This window comes from Otolemur garnettii, unplaced genomic scaffold (assembly GCF_000181295.1).
Source record: "Otolemur garnettii isolate 467f Iridium unplaced genomic scaffold, OtoGar3 scaffold00302, whole genome shotgun sequence".
NCBI lineage: Eukaryota > Metazoa > Chordata > Mammalia > Primates > Galagidae > Otolemur > Otolemur garnettii.
In genome coordinates, this window is record NW_003852697.1 from 534,228 (window position 1) to 552,080 (window position 17,853).

Below are 17,853 nucleotides of genomic sequence, written 5' to 3' on the forward strand. Positions count from 1 at the left end.
AAAAAAAAAAAAAAAAAAAAAAAAGGATATTACTCCATTGGGCAGCCTTTGTTTCCCTCTTTGCCCATCAGGCTTGGTGGTGCCCCTCCCAAAGAAAAACCCTTCCATGTTATTTTTGGAAACATGGTCAGCTCTTCCTTGCTTCCTTTTCCTCTGCCCTGAGAACCTCAACAAGTTTATTCTGAAAAGGAATTGCAGGGACTTTGGGCTGGGTCCCCTGTATTGCTTGTGAGGGCAGAATGAGTGTTGCTTTCCAATTTGCTGTTTAGGACACTTCATCCAGCTGCCTGGCGTCCTAGGGGCCCAGGTTTGGTCAAGGGGTAGGTAGTTTTGGTCATCTCAGAGAAAAGTGATGAGCTGGGGTGGACTTTAGCACATTGGGAAGCAGGTAGTGTCAATAGGGTAAGTAAAATTGTTGAGCACCTGTTACATGCAGCAGAGGGCTAATCATGGAAAAGCTGTTGGCTGGCAGAGGGGAGGAATCTAGGGGTGCTGGGAAGAGGCTTGGGTGGGGTGATGACCTGAATCTGGAATGAGGGGGGACAGTACCTAGGGTGCCAACAGGTACACAGGTCTAAGGATTTGGGGTCTGGAAAGAGATGCTGCAGGCCTAGAGGATGTTGGGAGGGAGGGGATGGAACCCTGGGTAACAGAAGGAGATGGGTTTGGTGTCTGGGAAGCTGGATTTGGGGGTGAAGGGATGCAGGACACAGCAAGTTCTTGGGACCCTGGTGGCTTCCAGGGCCTGCTGGGGCAGGGGCTAGAGGTAGGAGGCTGGAGTGGGATGGCCAGCTCTGCCCAGGAGTGTGTGCCAGAGAAAAACAAAGGGAGGAGCTGGAGGGCCCAGGGTCTTTTCCCACCTACTGAGTGGGAATGTGGGGAATGGAAGGGTTTGAGCAAGCTATAGGACTGTGAGGCTGAGGGCAAGCGATGGAGAGGGAGAAAGCAGCTTCTGATCACAGTGGCCCTGACTTAGGGTGCTTTGAGCGTCAAGTCAGGTCTTCCCTGGAGGCCCCAGGTGGAAAGAAGGAAGAGGAGGAGAATGAGGACAGAGACCCCAGTATCAGCCCTCAGCAAGCCAGGCAAGCAACATCACCTTGATTTCTTGGCCATGAACCAGGTTCTGAGAGGTCATTTGTCCATGGTCACACGGGTTTATTAATTTGACAAACATTTATCGAACATCTACCATGTGCCAGGGCCTGGAGACACAGTTGAGAACAGAACAAGGGTGCTGCCTGAAGCAAACTTCAGAGCCAGCCAGGTGACAGAGAAATCGGTCAGTGGTAGATTTAGTTAAAAAAGGAGCATGTGCTGTGGTGAGAAAGCACAGCAGGGACTGGGGAACAGGGAGTCAGAGGCTGTGATTTCTGTGCAGATGAGGGTGCAGAGGCTCTCAGAATGCCCCACCAAGAGCAGAGACTTAGAAGGGTGGACTCAACAGGGTAAATGGCACGTGCAAAGGCCCTGGAGTGAGAGTGAGCCTGCATGTCCAAGGAACAGCAAGGAGGCTGGTGGGACAGGCTCTGTGACCATCAAGGGATCCTTTTGGCTTTTTCTGTTGGCCAATCATGAGAGTAGCCTAAGGGTAGAGCGCATGGGGCTTGGAGGTGGTGCCAAAAAGAAAGGGAGGAGGCATGAATGACACCTGCATTGGCTTGAGCAAGGAGAGGAGTCTGATGTGGACTGTTCTGCCTTCTTACCCTCTCTCCTATGGCCTCATAGGAGGGCACAGGCTGACCCCAGCCTACCCTGGGGTTGGGACCAGCACTTCCAGGTGACTTCCCATCCTCCTGTCTAGCTGCCCAGCATTTACTGGGCTCTTTTCCATGTACCAGGCTCTGTTCTGGACCCCTGGCATGTGTCAACACCATCCCTACCCTTGCTGCCCTAGGCTGAGGAACTCAGCACAGGACAGTCCACTGCCTTTTCCTGCAGTATTTTCAGTGGGCCTTTTGGGCCCCAGATCTTCATTTTCAAGCTGTACCTAGTACATTCTTCTTGTAATGAAGTAGGAGAAGCATGCAAATGGTGGGGAAGGTGTGGATTGCACTTTGGTGGCTCACAATAGTTAAAGGTGGGCTAGACACCAGGCTCCTGAATTCCCAGCTCCCACATGCTGCACCTAGAGACCAGATCCAACCCAGCCAGGCCTCTGAGGAGGGGACCAGGGTGTGGGGGCCTTGCAACCCCATTTTATTAATGCAGGCTGGGCAGGAGTTCTTGCTGCCTGGGCTGGGGTCCCTGTCCTGTGGGGCTGCATCTGGGGAGGCAGTAGGGGAGACAGTCCAGGGCAGGGGCTGCAGAGGAGCTGGGGGGTGGGCAAAATTATCACAAGGCTCCTTCAGCCATGGAGGTGTTCAGGCTTTGGCTGCAAGTCCTCAGGGTCCCACTCTGGGCCTGGCTGTTCCCATGTTCATGAAGGGTGGGGAAGAGGAATACAAAGAGGCAGGCAGGTGGCTATCAAGGTTCAGGGCTTGGAGCAGTTCCTAGGGGCTCTACAGGGACCAAGGTGGCAGGCAGTCCGCATGTGGCCAGTTGTTCACACACCCAGGCATCCAGCCTGCTCTGGCAGGCAGCATCATTCCACTGGCCCGAGCCCCTCATCATAACGCAGTTCTCACCCTGGTCCTGGTTGTTGGGTTCTCCAGGGTACCAGTTGCTGCAGGGAGAAGCTTCAGGTTAGAGGCTGGGGTGGGGGCACTGGGGAGCTCCATTCTGGCAACCTGGACACATCCCTGTCAGAGCCCAGGCCCTCCTTCCTCAGCACAGCTCTCCCTTTCTGGGTCTGAGCCTGGGGACTTTCTTCCCCACTTTTTACCACTTCCCCTGCACACCAGACTTGCCTTCCCAACCTGTGCTTGCAGTGCCCTTCCCGACCCCTGGCTCTAGTCCCTCCTTGTCCTCCCCCACCCCTCAGGCCTCAGTCTTTCATCTGTACCCCAGAAGTCACCTCCCTGAGCCCTGGCCCCTCCTGTGGAAGCTGCCTGCTCTGTGACACTGCTGCCTCCTCACCTGTAGCTCACAGGGCTCCCATCCATCCAGGTAAACTGCCCCTCCCTGTCCAGGTCCTGGAGGCCAATCCAGGAGCCCTTCCAGTCAGCACGTTTGATCAGGAAGTCCTAGGGGCAGGACAGAGCTGGAGGACCAGGGAGATGTACCAGGCTTTCTTCCACACACTGTGGGAGGTTGTGGGGGGATGTGGGGATCCCCTCCCCCTGCAGCGTGCTGCTCTCAGCCTTGGCAGAGCCCACCCACCTGCTCCTCCCGGCTGTGGATGCTGACAAGGCGCCCTCCCATGGCCTCACAGGCGTACTGCGCATGGAGCCACTTCTTGGCACCCTCCCCGAAGTAGTAGCACTTCTGCTGGAAGTAGACCCACATCTTGGGGCACATCTTGCACGTGGTGCCTGGGGCAGAGGAGGGGCTCAGCAGGGCAGTGGGCACCGGGCTAGGTGCCATGGGCACAGCAGGAAGGTGGGGGGCAGCGTCTCTCCTGGGGTCCTGGATGAAAACTGACCTACCCTGGGGCTGCCTGATAGACAGTCTTGCAGGCTGCCTCTTCATTGGAGCTGACACTGACCAGCTCCATGGCAGGAGGGGCTCAGCCACTGGCACCGTCATGGCAAGTGCCTCTATGGGGTAGCAGAATGACAGTCACCAGCAGCATTGCTGCCAACACGACGTGGTTAGCAGCACCTCAACTACTACTAACATCTCCACAGACACCTCATGACCAACACCATCACCATAAACTAGGACTGTCCAGCCTTCTTTCTTTTCTGTAGTGCACTGGAAGAAGAGCTATCTTAGGTCACACAGTAAATACACAAACATTAATGAAAGCTGATGAGCAAATGAAAGGTGTGTGCATAATTTTTATGATACCCAACATCACAGGTAAACAGTAAGTCCTCACAAAATCAGCACATGGTCCACAGGCGGCAGTCAGACATGCCTGCCATAAATACATCCATGACCAGCAGCCCTTCAGCTGACAGCAACAGGACCTTAGACACACCTACGTCCAATCATCCAGTATGGTGGAGCCACCATCGCTCCACAAACACCACGGTGGTCGGAAACGCCTTAACCACAATTATGATCACCTTAAGTCAACCCTAGCTAGGGGCACTTGCCAATGCCATGACCACCTTCCCAGTTCCATAGCCAACACTGCCATCACACCACTTCAGCCACGTCATCCCCGCAGACACCACCATGGCCGGCACCACCTCATTGCCAACGTGACCTCGCATTATTAGTTCCAGTCAGCAGCTTCTCAACCACAAACACCTTTGGAGTTGGTGATGCCTGGACCACCAACACCATTTCCCCACACACCTCCAAGGTCAACAGCATCATCACCAGCATCATTGTGCAGACATCTGGTACTGTCAGTTACAGGTCTCCACCACCCATCCCACTGCCAATGCTGTCTCTCCCTCCACCAGCTGTGTCCTCATCAGTGTCAAGAGCATAGGTGGGACTGTGCTGTGATCAAGTGCAGCGGCACTACTTTCCCCCAGCACTATCTTCACCAGCTGCCAGGGCTACCATTGCTGACAGCACCCCCAAAACCAGACTTCCTGACCACTTTCTGGGAAATTGGACCGCTTTTCCTCCGATTTGAGGCACTGGTCAGGAGAGCAAATTGAGAGGGAAAATAGGACTGCAGGGTTTGGTCCCTGAGCTCTTGATGTGGGGCCAGCTTGGTCTCCTTCTGCCTACCCCAAGGACACAGGTATTATTGTCATCACCACCCCAGGTGGGGTGTTAAACCCCCTGTCACTGGATTGACTCTTGCTTTAAAATAGGATTTCATATAGTGCTGTGTAGGGAGGTTTCCATAGCTTCGCTCAGATTTTTCTAAAGGGGATGGGGGCCACAATAGCTTGAGTTGGACGAGTTTCTTACTTATGAAATGGTAACCAGAACTCGGTCCTCTGGAGGTGTGGCATAAAAACAGGAAGGTGACGTGTCTGGGCCCATAAAGCAAACTTTGGGGACACAGTCTCAGCCTCTTACTACATGAGCATCTAATGTAAACACAGCCTCAGAGCCAGGCACTCAGATGCCAGGCCTTGGGGCTAGAGTTGTGCTGGAGGGTACCCCAAGGCCTGGGTAGGAACTGGGAGGTGACCTATCAGAACTGAGCATGATGCGGAATCCCCTATCCCCTGCCTCTGTCTGAGAGATCACAGTGGGGTTTCTTGCTGGGATTCCCACATCCAAGGAGACAAGACTCCTTCCCAACAAGCAAAGATCCTTCTTCTCTCACACGATTGGGGCAGCTGGGGCTTCCAGAAGTCAGGAGATCATAGTTCAAAGTCAAGGGTTGGGACCAGGCAGCAGGGCTGTAAAACCCTGGTTCCCACTCCACATTAAATAGTATTGATAGTATAGTGATTGAATGAATGTCTCCTTTCTCTACAGCCTGCTGGCCTCATGGAGCCAATACCACCCATCATTACCACCCCCGGGGAAGATGCCACCATCCTCTTTGTCCCACTGCATCAGACATTAGCCCTATCTGGCCCCTGATCTGGGAAGACAATCTTTCATGAGGGCTTTGACCAATGGAATTCTACTGATGACCTCCCACTAAGCTGTGTCAGGCAGAGAAGACAGTCTGGCAAGAGAAGCCAGCTATGGGCAACACTGGACTGCTTTGACCTGGAGCCGAAGAACCATTAGGGACCCCCCCCTCCCCATAGGTGGAAGGGTGCAGCTGGAGCCAGAAGGGGCTTACTGGGCCACATGCGTTCTGTCCCCCAACTCAGTTCCATCTCAGCATCACACACCCCTGTTGTGCTCACCGAACACACCTCTCGCACGTGTCCCTTTGTGTCTCCAGTGACACTTGGGCCACACACATGCACTGACATGCTGCCACTCACATACACACACTGTCACTCACTGTGCTGTGCTCGCACACCACAGGCCCAGGAGCGGCCACACACCATCCGTACACAGACTTATGTGCTCACCCTGGGACAACTTCAGCTCTATCCGCAGTCTTGCCACCTCCTCCTTGAGTCTTTCCAGCATGTCTGAGGCTTCTCGCCTCTGGTTTAAACCTTAGGGGAAAGGTGGGGGTGGGGCATCAAGGCTCAGAGCCTGACCAGCAGGTCCCCTTCTTGCCCCTTCCCCATACACCACACCTGATCTCCCCTTAAGGCTCACCTTGGGATTTGAGGTTGTTCAGATCTGCTAGGAGTCCATCCAGGTTCCAGGACAGCTCAGAGTCTGACAGGCATTGGGGGGTAGGGCTGGTCTCAGTAGTGATGGTTATGGATTGGGACACTCCCTCCCAGCTAATCTGACCCCACACCCCCTACCCCAGCCACTCACCCTGAGATTTCATTCTCTTCTGTTCAGCTTGGAGTTCCTCCATGTTCTGCAATATCTGAGCAGCTGTTTGCAGAGGAGGGTCTTATTAGTAAGCAAGTCCTTGGAGCCTCTGCCACCTCCCCCCACCCCAACCCCAGGCCTGTTTGCCTGGGCTCTTAGGGTCACTTGTTCATTTTGCAGTTCACAGGTGTCAGAGGTCACAGGATTAACATTCTGTGTCCTTGAGGTTAGCCAAGTCCTTCTCCCACTTCCTGCTCCAGAGGCCAACTAGAGGTCACTCACCCTGGGATTTCTGGTCCATCTTGATATGCTGGTATCTTTGCAAGTCCTTGGAAATTTGAGAGACTGAAGGAGAGAGAGAAAGAGAGAGAGAGAGAGAGAGAAAGAGAGAGAGAGAAAAAGAGAGAGAGAAAATGTGTCCTCGGTTCCTTCCTTCCTTCCTTCCTTCCTCCCTCCCTTCTCTCTCTCTTTCTTTTTATTAGTTGGGGAGAATGTACTCAGGAAGGTACAAACAAGAAAGGAATGAACATGTGTACCCTTCACTCACCCAGGATTAAATATAAAAGGAGTGCTTCACAAGTCTTAGCTTGCTGCCATCTCATGGCACTGAATGCACCCATTTCACAGATGAAACTGAGGCATGACATGGTCATGTAACTTATGCTATCTACAGATACAGATGGTCCCCGACTTACAATGGCCCAACTCACAGTGTCTGGACTTCAGGATGGTGCCAAAGTGATATGTGTTCCGCAGAAATGGACCTTATCTTGAGATTCTGGGTCATGGCAGGGAGCTATAGTCTCCAGCCAGCCATGCCTTTTTGAATTATATGTTCAATGCATAATGGGTGCATCAGGGCAGGAGACATAGCCCCATTGTAAGTTGAGGAGCATCTGAGGAAAATGCTATGGGGGCCAGGAGAGGTGGTAATCCTGGCTGGTACTCTGGAAGGCTAAAGCAGGTAGATTACCTGAGCTCAGGAGTTTGAGACCAGCCTGAGCAAGAGCGAGACCCCATCTCTGATAAAAATAAAAAACTAGCCATGTGTTGTGGCAGGTGCCTGTAGTCCCAGCTACTTGGGAGGCTGAGGCAGGAGGATTGCTTGAGTCCAAGAGTTTGAAGTTGCTATGAGCTATGATTTCATAGCACTCCATTCAGGGGTGAAAGAGTGAGATTCTCCCCCCCCCCAAAAAAAAGATGCTATTGGACATTTCTCCAAGCCTTGCTGGGTACATAACCCCTACCCAGGGTGGGGAGTAATGTAGGCTGACCCTCAGTTCCTAGAGGGATTCTGAAGCCCAGAGAAGGGTATTCTCATGGCAGTCATTGGCAGAAACAGGGCAAGAGCTGGGTGTCCCGACCCTCACCTCAAACCACCCCCTGATTTGACCTCTCCATACCGTTCTGGGCAGCTGTCTCTTCCAGCTGTTTCAAATTTTGCAGGGTGTCCCAGTCTGTGGAGGGGAGGAGAAAAGAGTGTAAAGGGGGGGGTTGTCTTGTGACCCTATCCTCCCACATCCCTCCTGCCACCTGGGGATGAGGTCTTGGGTGTGCCCCATGGGAGGTGTTTAGAGGGTGGGAGATGGGGTGCTGGGTGAGATAAGGGGCTCTAGGGGAAGGGACATGGGAAGGGAGTCTGGGAGGGAACACATAAGGACTCAATGGATAAGGGGCCAAACGGGGCTGGGGGTGTCCTCACGCCACAGGAGAAGTAGGGACAGCAGTGCAGCCCAGAGGCTGGCAGTCACCAGCCCCACCAGCAGGAGCTGTGTTCTCCACCCGCAGCACCGCTTTCTGGGCAGCTCTGAGAACCCTGCCGGGGTAAGGGGGGGTGATGGGAGGCACAGGCTGAGGCTGGGCTCTGGCTCTGCCCATGTCCCCAACCCCCCAGAGCCCCCAGTATCCCTAGGAGCCTGATTGGAGCCCACATTAAAGCAGAGGGTCTCAGTGGACCCTCATCTCCCTCTGTACACCATTTCCTCATCACTAGGGTCCAAGTCATTGTCCTGTGAGACAGACCTGGAGTCAGAAGCTGAGACTGCCCCCCTTCAGCCAGCTGCATGTCCAGAAGGCTCTTCTCTTCCCGTCTGATCCCTGGCCATCACCCTTATACCTCTGGACCGTCAAGCTCTACCCTGACGCCTGTCCCCAATGCTGAGCCTCTTCTGTAAATGCAGGAGACTAGGTCCCAGTTCTTCTTCCACATCCAAGTCACTCCCCTGTCCCTTCCCCAAATATCAGACCATGCCTCACCCCCAAAACCTGAACCCCCTAAATCTCTACCTTGGTGCCACACCATGGGGCTCAGCCCCCTCTCCTCACCCTGGTTCTGAGGATTCATTGTTCTGAATTCCACTTCTGAGTTCCCGTTCCACTTGGCCTCCAACTCTATTAGGTTCCTAGCTCCTTAGCTGGAGCTGTTTTTTTGTCAGCAGGGTGTTGAGTCAGAAAAAGGAGGAGCCCCCAGCTTTTCTTTCTTGCCTGGCTCTGTGACAGGAAGGTCACTCAAGGCTCACCTCCTTGCCCCCACCCTTAGGGCCTTTCTTAGAAATTCTCTCTCCTTTCTAGAGAAGGACTGGGGGATCCCCCTCCTCTCCTGGATGAAAGGGAGGAGATGAGGGTTCTTGCTTTTTGCAGTGTTACCATCAGAAAGTCCTCCCACCTGAATAAAGGTTCTCCTCCATGGTGGCCTTTCTTGGATCCTTCCAGAGATGGGAACTCTATGAAGGCAGTCCACTCAGTGTCATAGTCACAGCTCTGGCTGGGGTCTGGGTTTTAACAGAGGGTCAGGGAGAGGCATCAAGCTTTATTTACTGGTACAGGATAGGATCTGGGACTCTGGGGGCTTGGTAACCAGTGGCTGATTTTGCTTGGTCCACAGCCAGTAATCAATAGGTTAGTTATACGGGAAGCACAGCTGGTCTAGAGGAACAGCAGCTTGGGAACAGGAGCTGGGCAGCCTGGAGCCCATCATGTGTGAGGTGCACAACAGGTACTCAGCAAATGTGTCCCTCCACCTGAGATCTTTTTTTTCCCCATTCTTGAGATACTCTACTAAGAAGAATATGTTCCAGCTCCATCCATGTAAACATAGAAGATGTGGAGTTTCCAACGTTTTTATGGCTGCATAATATTCCATGGTATACATATACCACAATTTATTAATCCCTTCATCTACCTGAGATCTTGGCAAGTGTCCTAATTAACCTCAGAGCTTCCTTCCTCATCTATAAAATGATGATGTTAATAATACCTTACTCTACTCTGTAGAAATATGTATTGTGCTCTGAGCTTGGCCTGGCACATAATAAACACTAAAAATATTGCCATGATGCTGCACTTAACTTTTCTGAGCCTCAGTATTCCCCTCTGTAAAATGAGCTGATAACTATACCCAATACATGAAGTCATGATAGGATCAGATTAGACCATAATACATATGAGGCCTTCAGTATAGGGGGAAATGCACATGGTAGGCCTTCAGATCCTAAATGTCTATCTAGCTTCTACTCTGCCATGTCCTTCTGGGGAATGCTGAGATGTCATCACCCAGGCCTCAACTTTCTCCTCTGCCAATGGGCCAGGGCATCCATAAAGCCCTTTGACTTTAGCTCAACACCTACTGTGTGCTGTAGAGCATGGGCCTTGGGGTCAGACTATCCTGAGGGCACAAGCTACTGACCCTCTACAGCCTGATTATGGTTGAGTCCCTTTCCCTCTCTGAGCCTAGGAAGAAGGAAGTGTGGGGTAGCCAGGCTCTGATTAGCAGCAGCTGAAGCTGGTCCTTCCAATACTGTGGGAGGAGTCCAGAGGAGTCACCATCCTGGAGCCACAACTTCAGATGAGGCAGCTGGACATGCCCTGAGCCTGAGTCCTGGCTTCTCCCTGGCCAAACAACTCAGTTTCCTCATCTGTACATTGGGAGTGTGCAAAGAGCCAGCAAAAGGTGCTGGGGGCGTGTCCTCACTCTGTGAAGCTCTCTCAGTGGAATGGAGGGACCTACAAGGGCAGCGATTTGTCCATGTCATACATTGGTGGGATGTTTGAACTGGGAGCTTATTTGCTGAACTATAGGGAGACCTGGCCTTGTGAAGGGGTATCTGCTGGTAAATTTCAGGCCATCTTCCTCACCCATTCTGCCTCTGCTTACAGCTTTCTATGGCTCCCCAGGGCCCAGTGATCAGCTCCAGTGCACTTGCCATGCTCTCCTCCTCTGCTCTGCTATGCCAGACGGCCAGTTCTCACTTCCCCAAAGAAGGTACCCATATGCTTTGAGATTCTGCCCTCATCGTTGCCCCCATGCAGTCACTGCCCACCTCCCTTCTCTTATTACCACCTCCTCCTGGCCACCCCTTAAGACTCCACTGCTGGCCCCCCAACATACACAGCCCCACACTCACTCACATGAGTTTGAAGTGTGTCTCTGTCCTCCTGGTACTTGGGGCTGATTGGAGAGGTAGCTAGGAGTTGTCAGGGGGAGAGGTTGAAGCAGTGAGAGAGACACTCTTCTGAAAGCATACCCATGACAGCTGCTATTTTCATCGACCTAACTACAGGCCTGCCACCCGGATGCATTGCACGCATGGCCTCTGCTCATGCTCCCCACAACCCGGTGAAGTCCATGCTATTATTATCTTCATTTCTAAGATAAGCAAAGCAAATGGGGCCCAGAGACACTCCGCCATGTCCCCAAAGTGCTGGAGGAGGCAAGTGGTAGAGTCAGGATTTGAAATGAGATCCCTAAGCAATAATCATCATGCCACTGGGGCAAGGAGGGAGGGAAGAGGAGAGAGATTTCAAAGAAAGGAGAGGCTGGCATAGTGGCTCACACCTGTGATCCTAGCACTCTGGGAGGACTAGGCGGGAGGATGACCTGAGCTTAGGAGTCTGAGGTTGCTGCGAGCTATGACGCCATGCCACTCTACCAGGGCAACAGAGTGAGACTCTGTCTCAAAAAATAAATAAATAAATTTAATTAAATTTTAAAAAGGGAGAGAAAGAGAGGAAAGAGCAAGAAAAAGAGAAAAGAAAGATATACGAGGTGACAGGTCAGATATTGACAGCTGTGAATTTAATTTAGTAGCAGCATAACTGTGGGCACAGTTCTTAGTGCCTTGCATGGATTAACACATTTAATTTTAACACTCACTCAAGAAGGTTGGTGCTTTGGTTAATGTTGTCTTATGAAGGATGTGAGGCACAGAGAGGCTAAGTAACTTGCCCAAGGTCACACAGCTTGTAAACAGCAAAGCTGGGATTTGAACCCAGGCAGTGTGGGTTGGGCATCTGCAGCTTGTAGGTTGCTACATAGCCTCCTATTTACATAGACTCCTTTGGCACTTTGCCTGCTTTGTCTCCCCTAAAATTTGTCTTTTGATCCTGAACCTGTGTCTCCACTCTAGATAGAGGTTCTCAAATTCCCACTCTTGGGTAGTCCATCCCCCACACCTCTCACACCAGAGGAGGCTCACCTATATCCTTCACCCCACCTCCCAACTGGGACTGGGCTAGACTGGAAGGGCCTGGCAGGAATGTCTCCTGGACCATGCACTCCAGGACAGTAGAAACCGTATGGCTTGCTTGTCACCCTGGATCAAGTGGCCCTTGGTACATGTTTGTTGAGTGAATGATTCTGGTAGTCTGAGGCTGTTTAGTTTGGGCCCCCAGTTGTCTCTCTTGACCTTGATTTGAGCTAATAGTTGAGGAAGTAGGTGTTAAGGGGAAGAGAGGAGCTGCTGAGTGGACAAAAGTGTGGGGGCACAGAGGGGGTTCTCTTGGGGGATGGGGCAGGAGATGAGCCCCTAAGGGATACTGTCCTAGGGACTAGGAAGGTGGGAGGCCAGGGAGGAGACTATCCCAGGATGAAGGCAGCCCCCTACGAGGGGGCGGTTCCTGGATCAAAGGAACAGAGGTGGCAGCCTGGGGCATTGGCTGTGGGGACAGGGAGAAGCAAGTGGTTTGAGAAGAGCTTGGCCTCTGCCATGTGTAGAGTGTAGGACTGGGGGCCTGCCATGTGCTTGGGCCTCAGCTGGGGTGTCTGGGTGCACAGTGGGGCTGTCCCCATGATGGGAATGAATGCAGAGAGGAGGAGAAGGAAACTTGGGAATAATTCCAGTCAGGCTGTTTTGAGGACACAAGGACAGAGGTCTGGATCCAGGATAAGGCTGGCATGCAGTTTGGTGTTCCTGAGCTTCTGAGAGTTCTGTGGGTCCCCAACCCGAGGCCACCACTGACCCACTGTGTCCTTCCTGGACGCTGCAGCTTGCTTGCTGGGTCCCTGCCAAGGCTCCACTCAGATAAGAGGATGCTTCAGGGACCCAAGGGACCCAGGGGACAAGTCATGAGACTATGCAACCCCCTTCCCCTCTGTGGTATTAACACGCCTCTTGCTCCCTTTGGGGGAAAACCAGAAAACCATGTGGATGTGGGCTCTAGATCTTGGGGTGTGGGTTCTTCTTTCAGGTTTGAGATCCTGGGGGGGGGGACTGTCCAACCATAACTACCCTAAACAATCCCTGGCTGAGATCCCCTCCTTAACTGACCTTAATCCCAAGTCAATGGCAGCTGGACCCAACAATGCTCCTAATCCCTCTGTGCAGGGCAGAGCCACGTCCATGGTGGGGACCCCCAAACCTCAGCATCTGGGACAGGGCCTTGTACAAGAACCAACTGGATGACCCCCACACGTCCCAACCTCACCCCGACAGTCACGGACTCACCGCATTCTCACCTGTTCAACTTCTCCCGTGTTTTGAGGGAAGAAGGAAAGAGTGTGTGTGTGTGTGTGGGAGAGGTGCAGCTGGGAAGGGCAGTTGGTATGTCAAATCCAGGGGGACTTCCAGGAGGCGGTAGCTCTGCAGCTGGGTTTTTTACCCTCTGTGCTCTTGACATTGGGACTGATGGTTCCTTGTTGGGGCGTGTGTATGTCCTGTGCATTGCAGGGTGTGTTGAGCAACAGCCCTAACCTCCACCTACTAGGTCGGAATCACCCCAGCTTGAGAACCACTGCCTCCAAGCATAATTCATAAATGCACAGAAAGAACTGGTACGCTTTTTTCTTTTTCCTCAGGCAGTCTCACTCTGTTGCTGAGTAGAGTAATAGTTCACAGCAACCTCAAACTCCTAGGCTGAAGCGAGCTTTCTGCCTCAGCCTTCTGAGTAGCTAGGACTACAGGTGCTTGCCATAAGGCTCAGCTGATTTTTCTATTTTTGAAAATAGAGACGGGTCTTGCTCTTGCTCAGACTGGTCTTGAACCCCTGAGCTCAAGCCATCCACCTGCCTCAGCTTTGCAGAGTGCTGGGATTACAGAGGTGAGCCACTGTGCCTGGCCAGGACTGGTACTTTTTTATTTGTTTGTTCTCTTTTAATTGTGGTAAAATAAATATAACTGAAAACTTGCTATCTTAACTATTTTTAAGTGCACAGCTCAGTGGCATTAAGCACACTCACACTGTGCAACAATCACCACCCTCCCTTGCCATAACTTCTCATCTTCCCAAATGAAGTCTCTGTCCCTCTGAGACACCAACTCCCCGCTCTCTCACCCACTGGTCCCCACACCAGTCCCCCCACTTAGGATTCCCACATCTACCAGGATGCCATAGCAGCCCTTTATAGACCCCTCCTCAGTTCCTTCCCTTCACGGCAGCCACCTGACCACACATCTTTCCTCTGCTTACAACCTTCCATGGCTCCCTGCTGCCCTGGGTCTAAAGCTCCAGCTCATCTCCAGCCCTGTCTGTTCAGATCTAGCTGGCCACTGGCCTCCCCAGCTATACCTAGCCCACTTCCTCAGAGACCCCCACTCAAGTGCCTAAAGTGCACAGAGATTTCTGCAGCACCATGCATGCCCTCTCCCACCTCCAGGCCCCTGCACCAGGCTGACCTGCATCACCACTTTGCAGGGAAGCCTCCCTGATCACAGAGGCGAGCCAGGGACCCGTCTGAGTCACCCCAGTCCTCCCAGTCCCCCTTCCCCTAGCCTGAGCTCCTCCATGCAATTGGGAGCTCCCCAAGGGCAGGGCTTATACCTTCTTCCTAGAGGGTGGCCCTGAGTCACAGTTTCATGCACACCACCAATCTTCACCCAGGCAGAACAGCTAGTCAACAGGAAGAGGAAGGTGGTGTGTAGGCCTAGAAGTGACTGGATCTGCACTTTTGCCTTCCTGGAGTCCAGCTTGGGTTGCTTTCCGTTGTGTGTTGGGGGTACAGTGGGGAGAGGTCTGGGAGAATTGAGATGTGTGGCCAAGAGTCCTCAGGATGATGGGGACACAGAGGCAAGCTAGTCCCGCACTCTTGCCTCTGGGGACCACGCCCCCATGAGCTTCTGGAGGGAAAGAGTCTTGGGCCCACTGCCTATTCCCTCCTTGCCAACTCCCAAGCCTCCAGGATGCCCCCAGGGACCAGGGAGCTGAGCCAGCCCTTTCTGGGACTTTTGAGAGATCCCAGCGTAGATCTAGGGGATTTGGAGATTTTTCTCTCAAAATGCGTATAGCTCTGAGAGGGATGCAATATTGTGTGGGCCCTCAGAGACCTCAGGGAGCTGGACCTTCACCTCCCTGGAGACCCAGGAGGTCAGCTCCTCAGGCCCCTGCCCTACAGGGGCCTAGATCCCTAGCATTTAGGGACTTTGGTGTGGGACCATGGGTTTTTCTACTGCCCCTCCTTGCTGTTTTATCTACTGGTTCCCCACATCTGCTGGGACAGTGGGGTGGGGGTGCTGTTCCTTTCTAGACACACTTGGTTCCTGCTCCCCAGTGGGTAGCCTCTGTTGGGGGTAAGTAAAGGCTGAAGGAAGGGTCTCAGCTACACCCCTTTACCTGCTATGTGACTTCATCCTCTCCAGTCCTCAGTCTCCTCATCTGTGAATTGGGGATAAGCACAGTCATCTCCCATCAGTGGTTGTGTGTGGAAAGGCTGCAGCATGGTTCTGGATCTAAGATGGCCTTCAATACACGTAAGCATTTTTTCTTTTCTAAGACAGAGTTTCACTTTCTTGCCCTCAGTAGATGGTGTCATAGGTCACAACAAGCTCAGACTCCTAGGGTCAAGTCTCTTGCCGCAGTCTCCCAAGTAGCTGGGACTATAGGTGTCTGCCACAAAACCCAGCTATTTTTAGAGACAGGGTCTTGCTCTTACTCAGGCTGGTCTTGAACTCCTGAGCTCAGGCAATCTGCATGCCTCGGTCAGAGTGCTAGGATTACAGGCATGAGCCACCTTGCCTGGCTATGCAAGCATTTTAACACTATTTCTGGAAGTATTCTAGGTCCTGGCTTCTAAGATCTGTGAGGGGCTGAGCCTCTTATGTGCTTAAATAATGAACCAGCCTCCTACCCAGAGGCTCTTAGAAGAGACTCCAAACTCTGCAGCCAGCTGGTGCCTTCCGCTCCTTCTCTGCCCCTCCGCCTGCTTTTCTGGATTTCACTTTTGTTTTTGTTTTATGCTTTTTCTTTGGGATAGGGTCTCCCTCTGCATTCCTGGCCTAGAGTGCAGTGGAGTCATCATAGCTCACTTCAGCTTCAAACTCTTGTGCTCCAGGGATCCTCCTGCCTCAGCATCCCAAGTAGCTAAAATGACAGGCAAGTGCCATGATACCTGGCTAATTTTTCTTATCTTTTGTAGAGATGCGGTTTTCTTGCTCAAGCTGGTTTCCAACTCCTGGCTTAAAGTGCTCCTTCCACCTCAGCCTCCCAGAGTGCTAGGATTACAGGGGTGAGCCCCCATGCTGGGCCTGGCCTGCTTGTTTCTTATGCATGCATATCCCACCAGAATGTGAGCTCCAGGAGGATAAGAGGGTCTCTACTTTCACAAGTCCCCAGCCCATGATCCAGAGCCTGGCACGAAGTAGGTGCTTTACAGAGAACAAATGTCTATGAATTTCCTACAGCTGCTGTAAGAAATAACCACAAATTTAGGGACCTAAAACAATACATATTTATGATCTCATAGCCATGAATGAGATTAGAAGTCCAACATGAGTCTCAGCTGGGCTACAAACAGGGTGTGGGCAGGACTGGTCCCTCATGGAGATCTCCAGGGGAGAACCTGTTTCTTGCCTTTTCTAGCCCCTTCCTCCCCCTTCAAAGCCAGCAGTGCAGCATCTTCAAGTGTCTCCTTTATTTTTTAAGGCATGGGGTCTTGCTTTGTCACCCAGGCTGGAGTGCAGTGGTGTCACCTCAAACTCATGGGCTCAAGTAATCCTCCTGCCTCAGCCTCCTGAGTAACTGGGACTATAGGCACCCACCACAATGCCTAGCCCTGCCTCTCTTAATGAAGACACTGTGATGACATTGGGTAATCCAGGATGATCTCCCATCTCAAGGTCCTTAATTTAATCCCACCTGCAAAGCTCCTTTTGCTCTGTGAGGGAATAGATCTATAGGTTCTGGGGCTTAGGACATGGACATCTCTTGGGGGCTGTTAATCACCTCCCATAATACCCTCTAGGAAGGAGATGATGTCATTATTATTATTATTCCCACCTGTCAGATGCAAAAACTGCGAGTCAGAGAGCCCTGGAAAGTGGCAAGAACAGGTTTCAAACTGAGCTTCCTGCCAGTGTCTGCCAAATCTGCCCATTTGAGCCACTGTGTCTGGTTGTGGGGATGTAGGGGAGGTGAGAGTCATGGTGGAGTTTTGGGGAACAAGTCTGGCAGGGAAGGGTTGGAGGACAGAGTGCAGCCTGTCTTAGGAGAACTCCCTGGGGGCTTCCCCACATACCTCAGCTTTCCTCAGAAGAAGCCCTTGGGATTTGAGGGGGTTTCCTGAGATCAGGGGTGGGGGTGGGAGGCTGTTAAAAACAGACTACTCTGTCTAAAAGCCATTTCTTTGGAAAGTGGGGTGGCAGTAGGGTTTCTCTATCCAGGAAACTCTGGCTGGGCTCCAAGGTCACCACTGATTTGCTGACTCAGCCCCAGAGAGGGTGGTCCTGTGACCACTTAGGGTGCTATTGGTGGGGGCACCTGATGAAATCTGCCTCAACCCCCTGCTTCCCCCTTGGCCTCTCCAAGGCAGAACCTACTTTCACCCCTATACCCCACCTTCCAGGCCAGAAATGCGGAGAGGGAGTGCTTTCCCTGAATTCTCCATGTCCAACTTCACCAGATGGACAGACCCACATCTCCATCCTTACCACCTCTTCCTCCTCTCTGCCAGACTGTGTGCCTTGGGAGGGCAGAAACCATGACCTGAGTCCAGACATTCCACTATGACAACTCTGAAGCAATTTATAGAAAAATTGAATCTTGGAATGAATAACCCATCCCTAGATTCTACAATTAATATTTTCCAGGTTGGTCACAATGCCTCACACCTGTAATCCTAGCACTTTGGGAGGCCAAGAGAGGGTCACATGAGGTTAAGAGTTGGAGATCAGCCTGGGCAACATAGAGAGACCCCATCTATAAAAAAAATTAAAAGTTAACTGGGTGGGCTCGGCGCCTATAGCTCAACGGGCTAGGGCGCCAGCCACGTACACCTAAGGTGGCGGGTTCGAA

At 52.3% G+C, this 17,853-nt stretch overlaps 1 protein-coding gene across 1 annotated transcript; it reads right to left on the minus strand.

Moving 5' to 3' along the window:
- Window positions 1-2,463: 2,463 nt before the first annotated feature.
- Window positions 2,464-9,041, minus strand: FCER2 (Fc fragment of IgE receptor II). The gene is made up of 10 exons (XM_003803422.1): window positions 9,020-9,041; window positions 8,057-8,170; window positions 7,758-7,811; window positions 6,637-6,699; window positions 6,355-6,417; window positions 6,187-6,249; window positions 5,991-6,080; window positions 3,259-3,410; window positions 3,016-3,122; window positions 2,464-2,662 (listed from the first exon to the last, which is right to left on the minus strand). The coding sequence occupies exons 1-10, from the start codon at window positions 9,039-9,041 to the stop codon at window positions 2,464-2,466; spliced, it is 927 nt and encodes a 308-aa protein (XP_003803470.1).
- Between the last annotated feature and the right edge of the window lie 8,812 nt (window positions 9,042-17,853).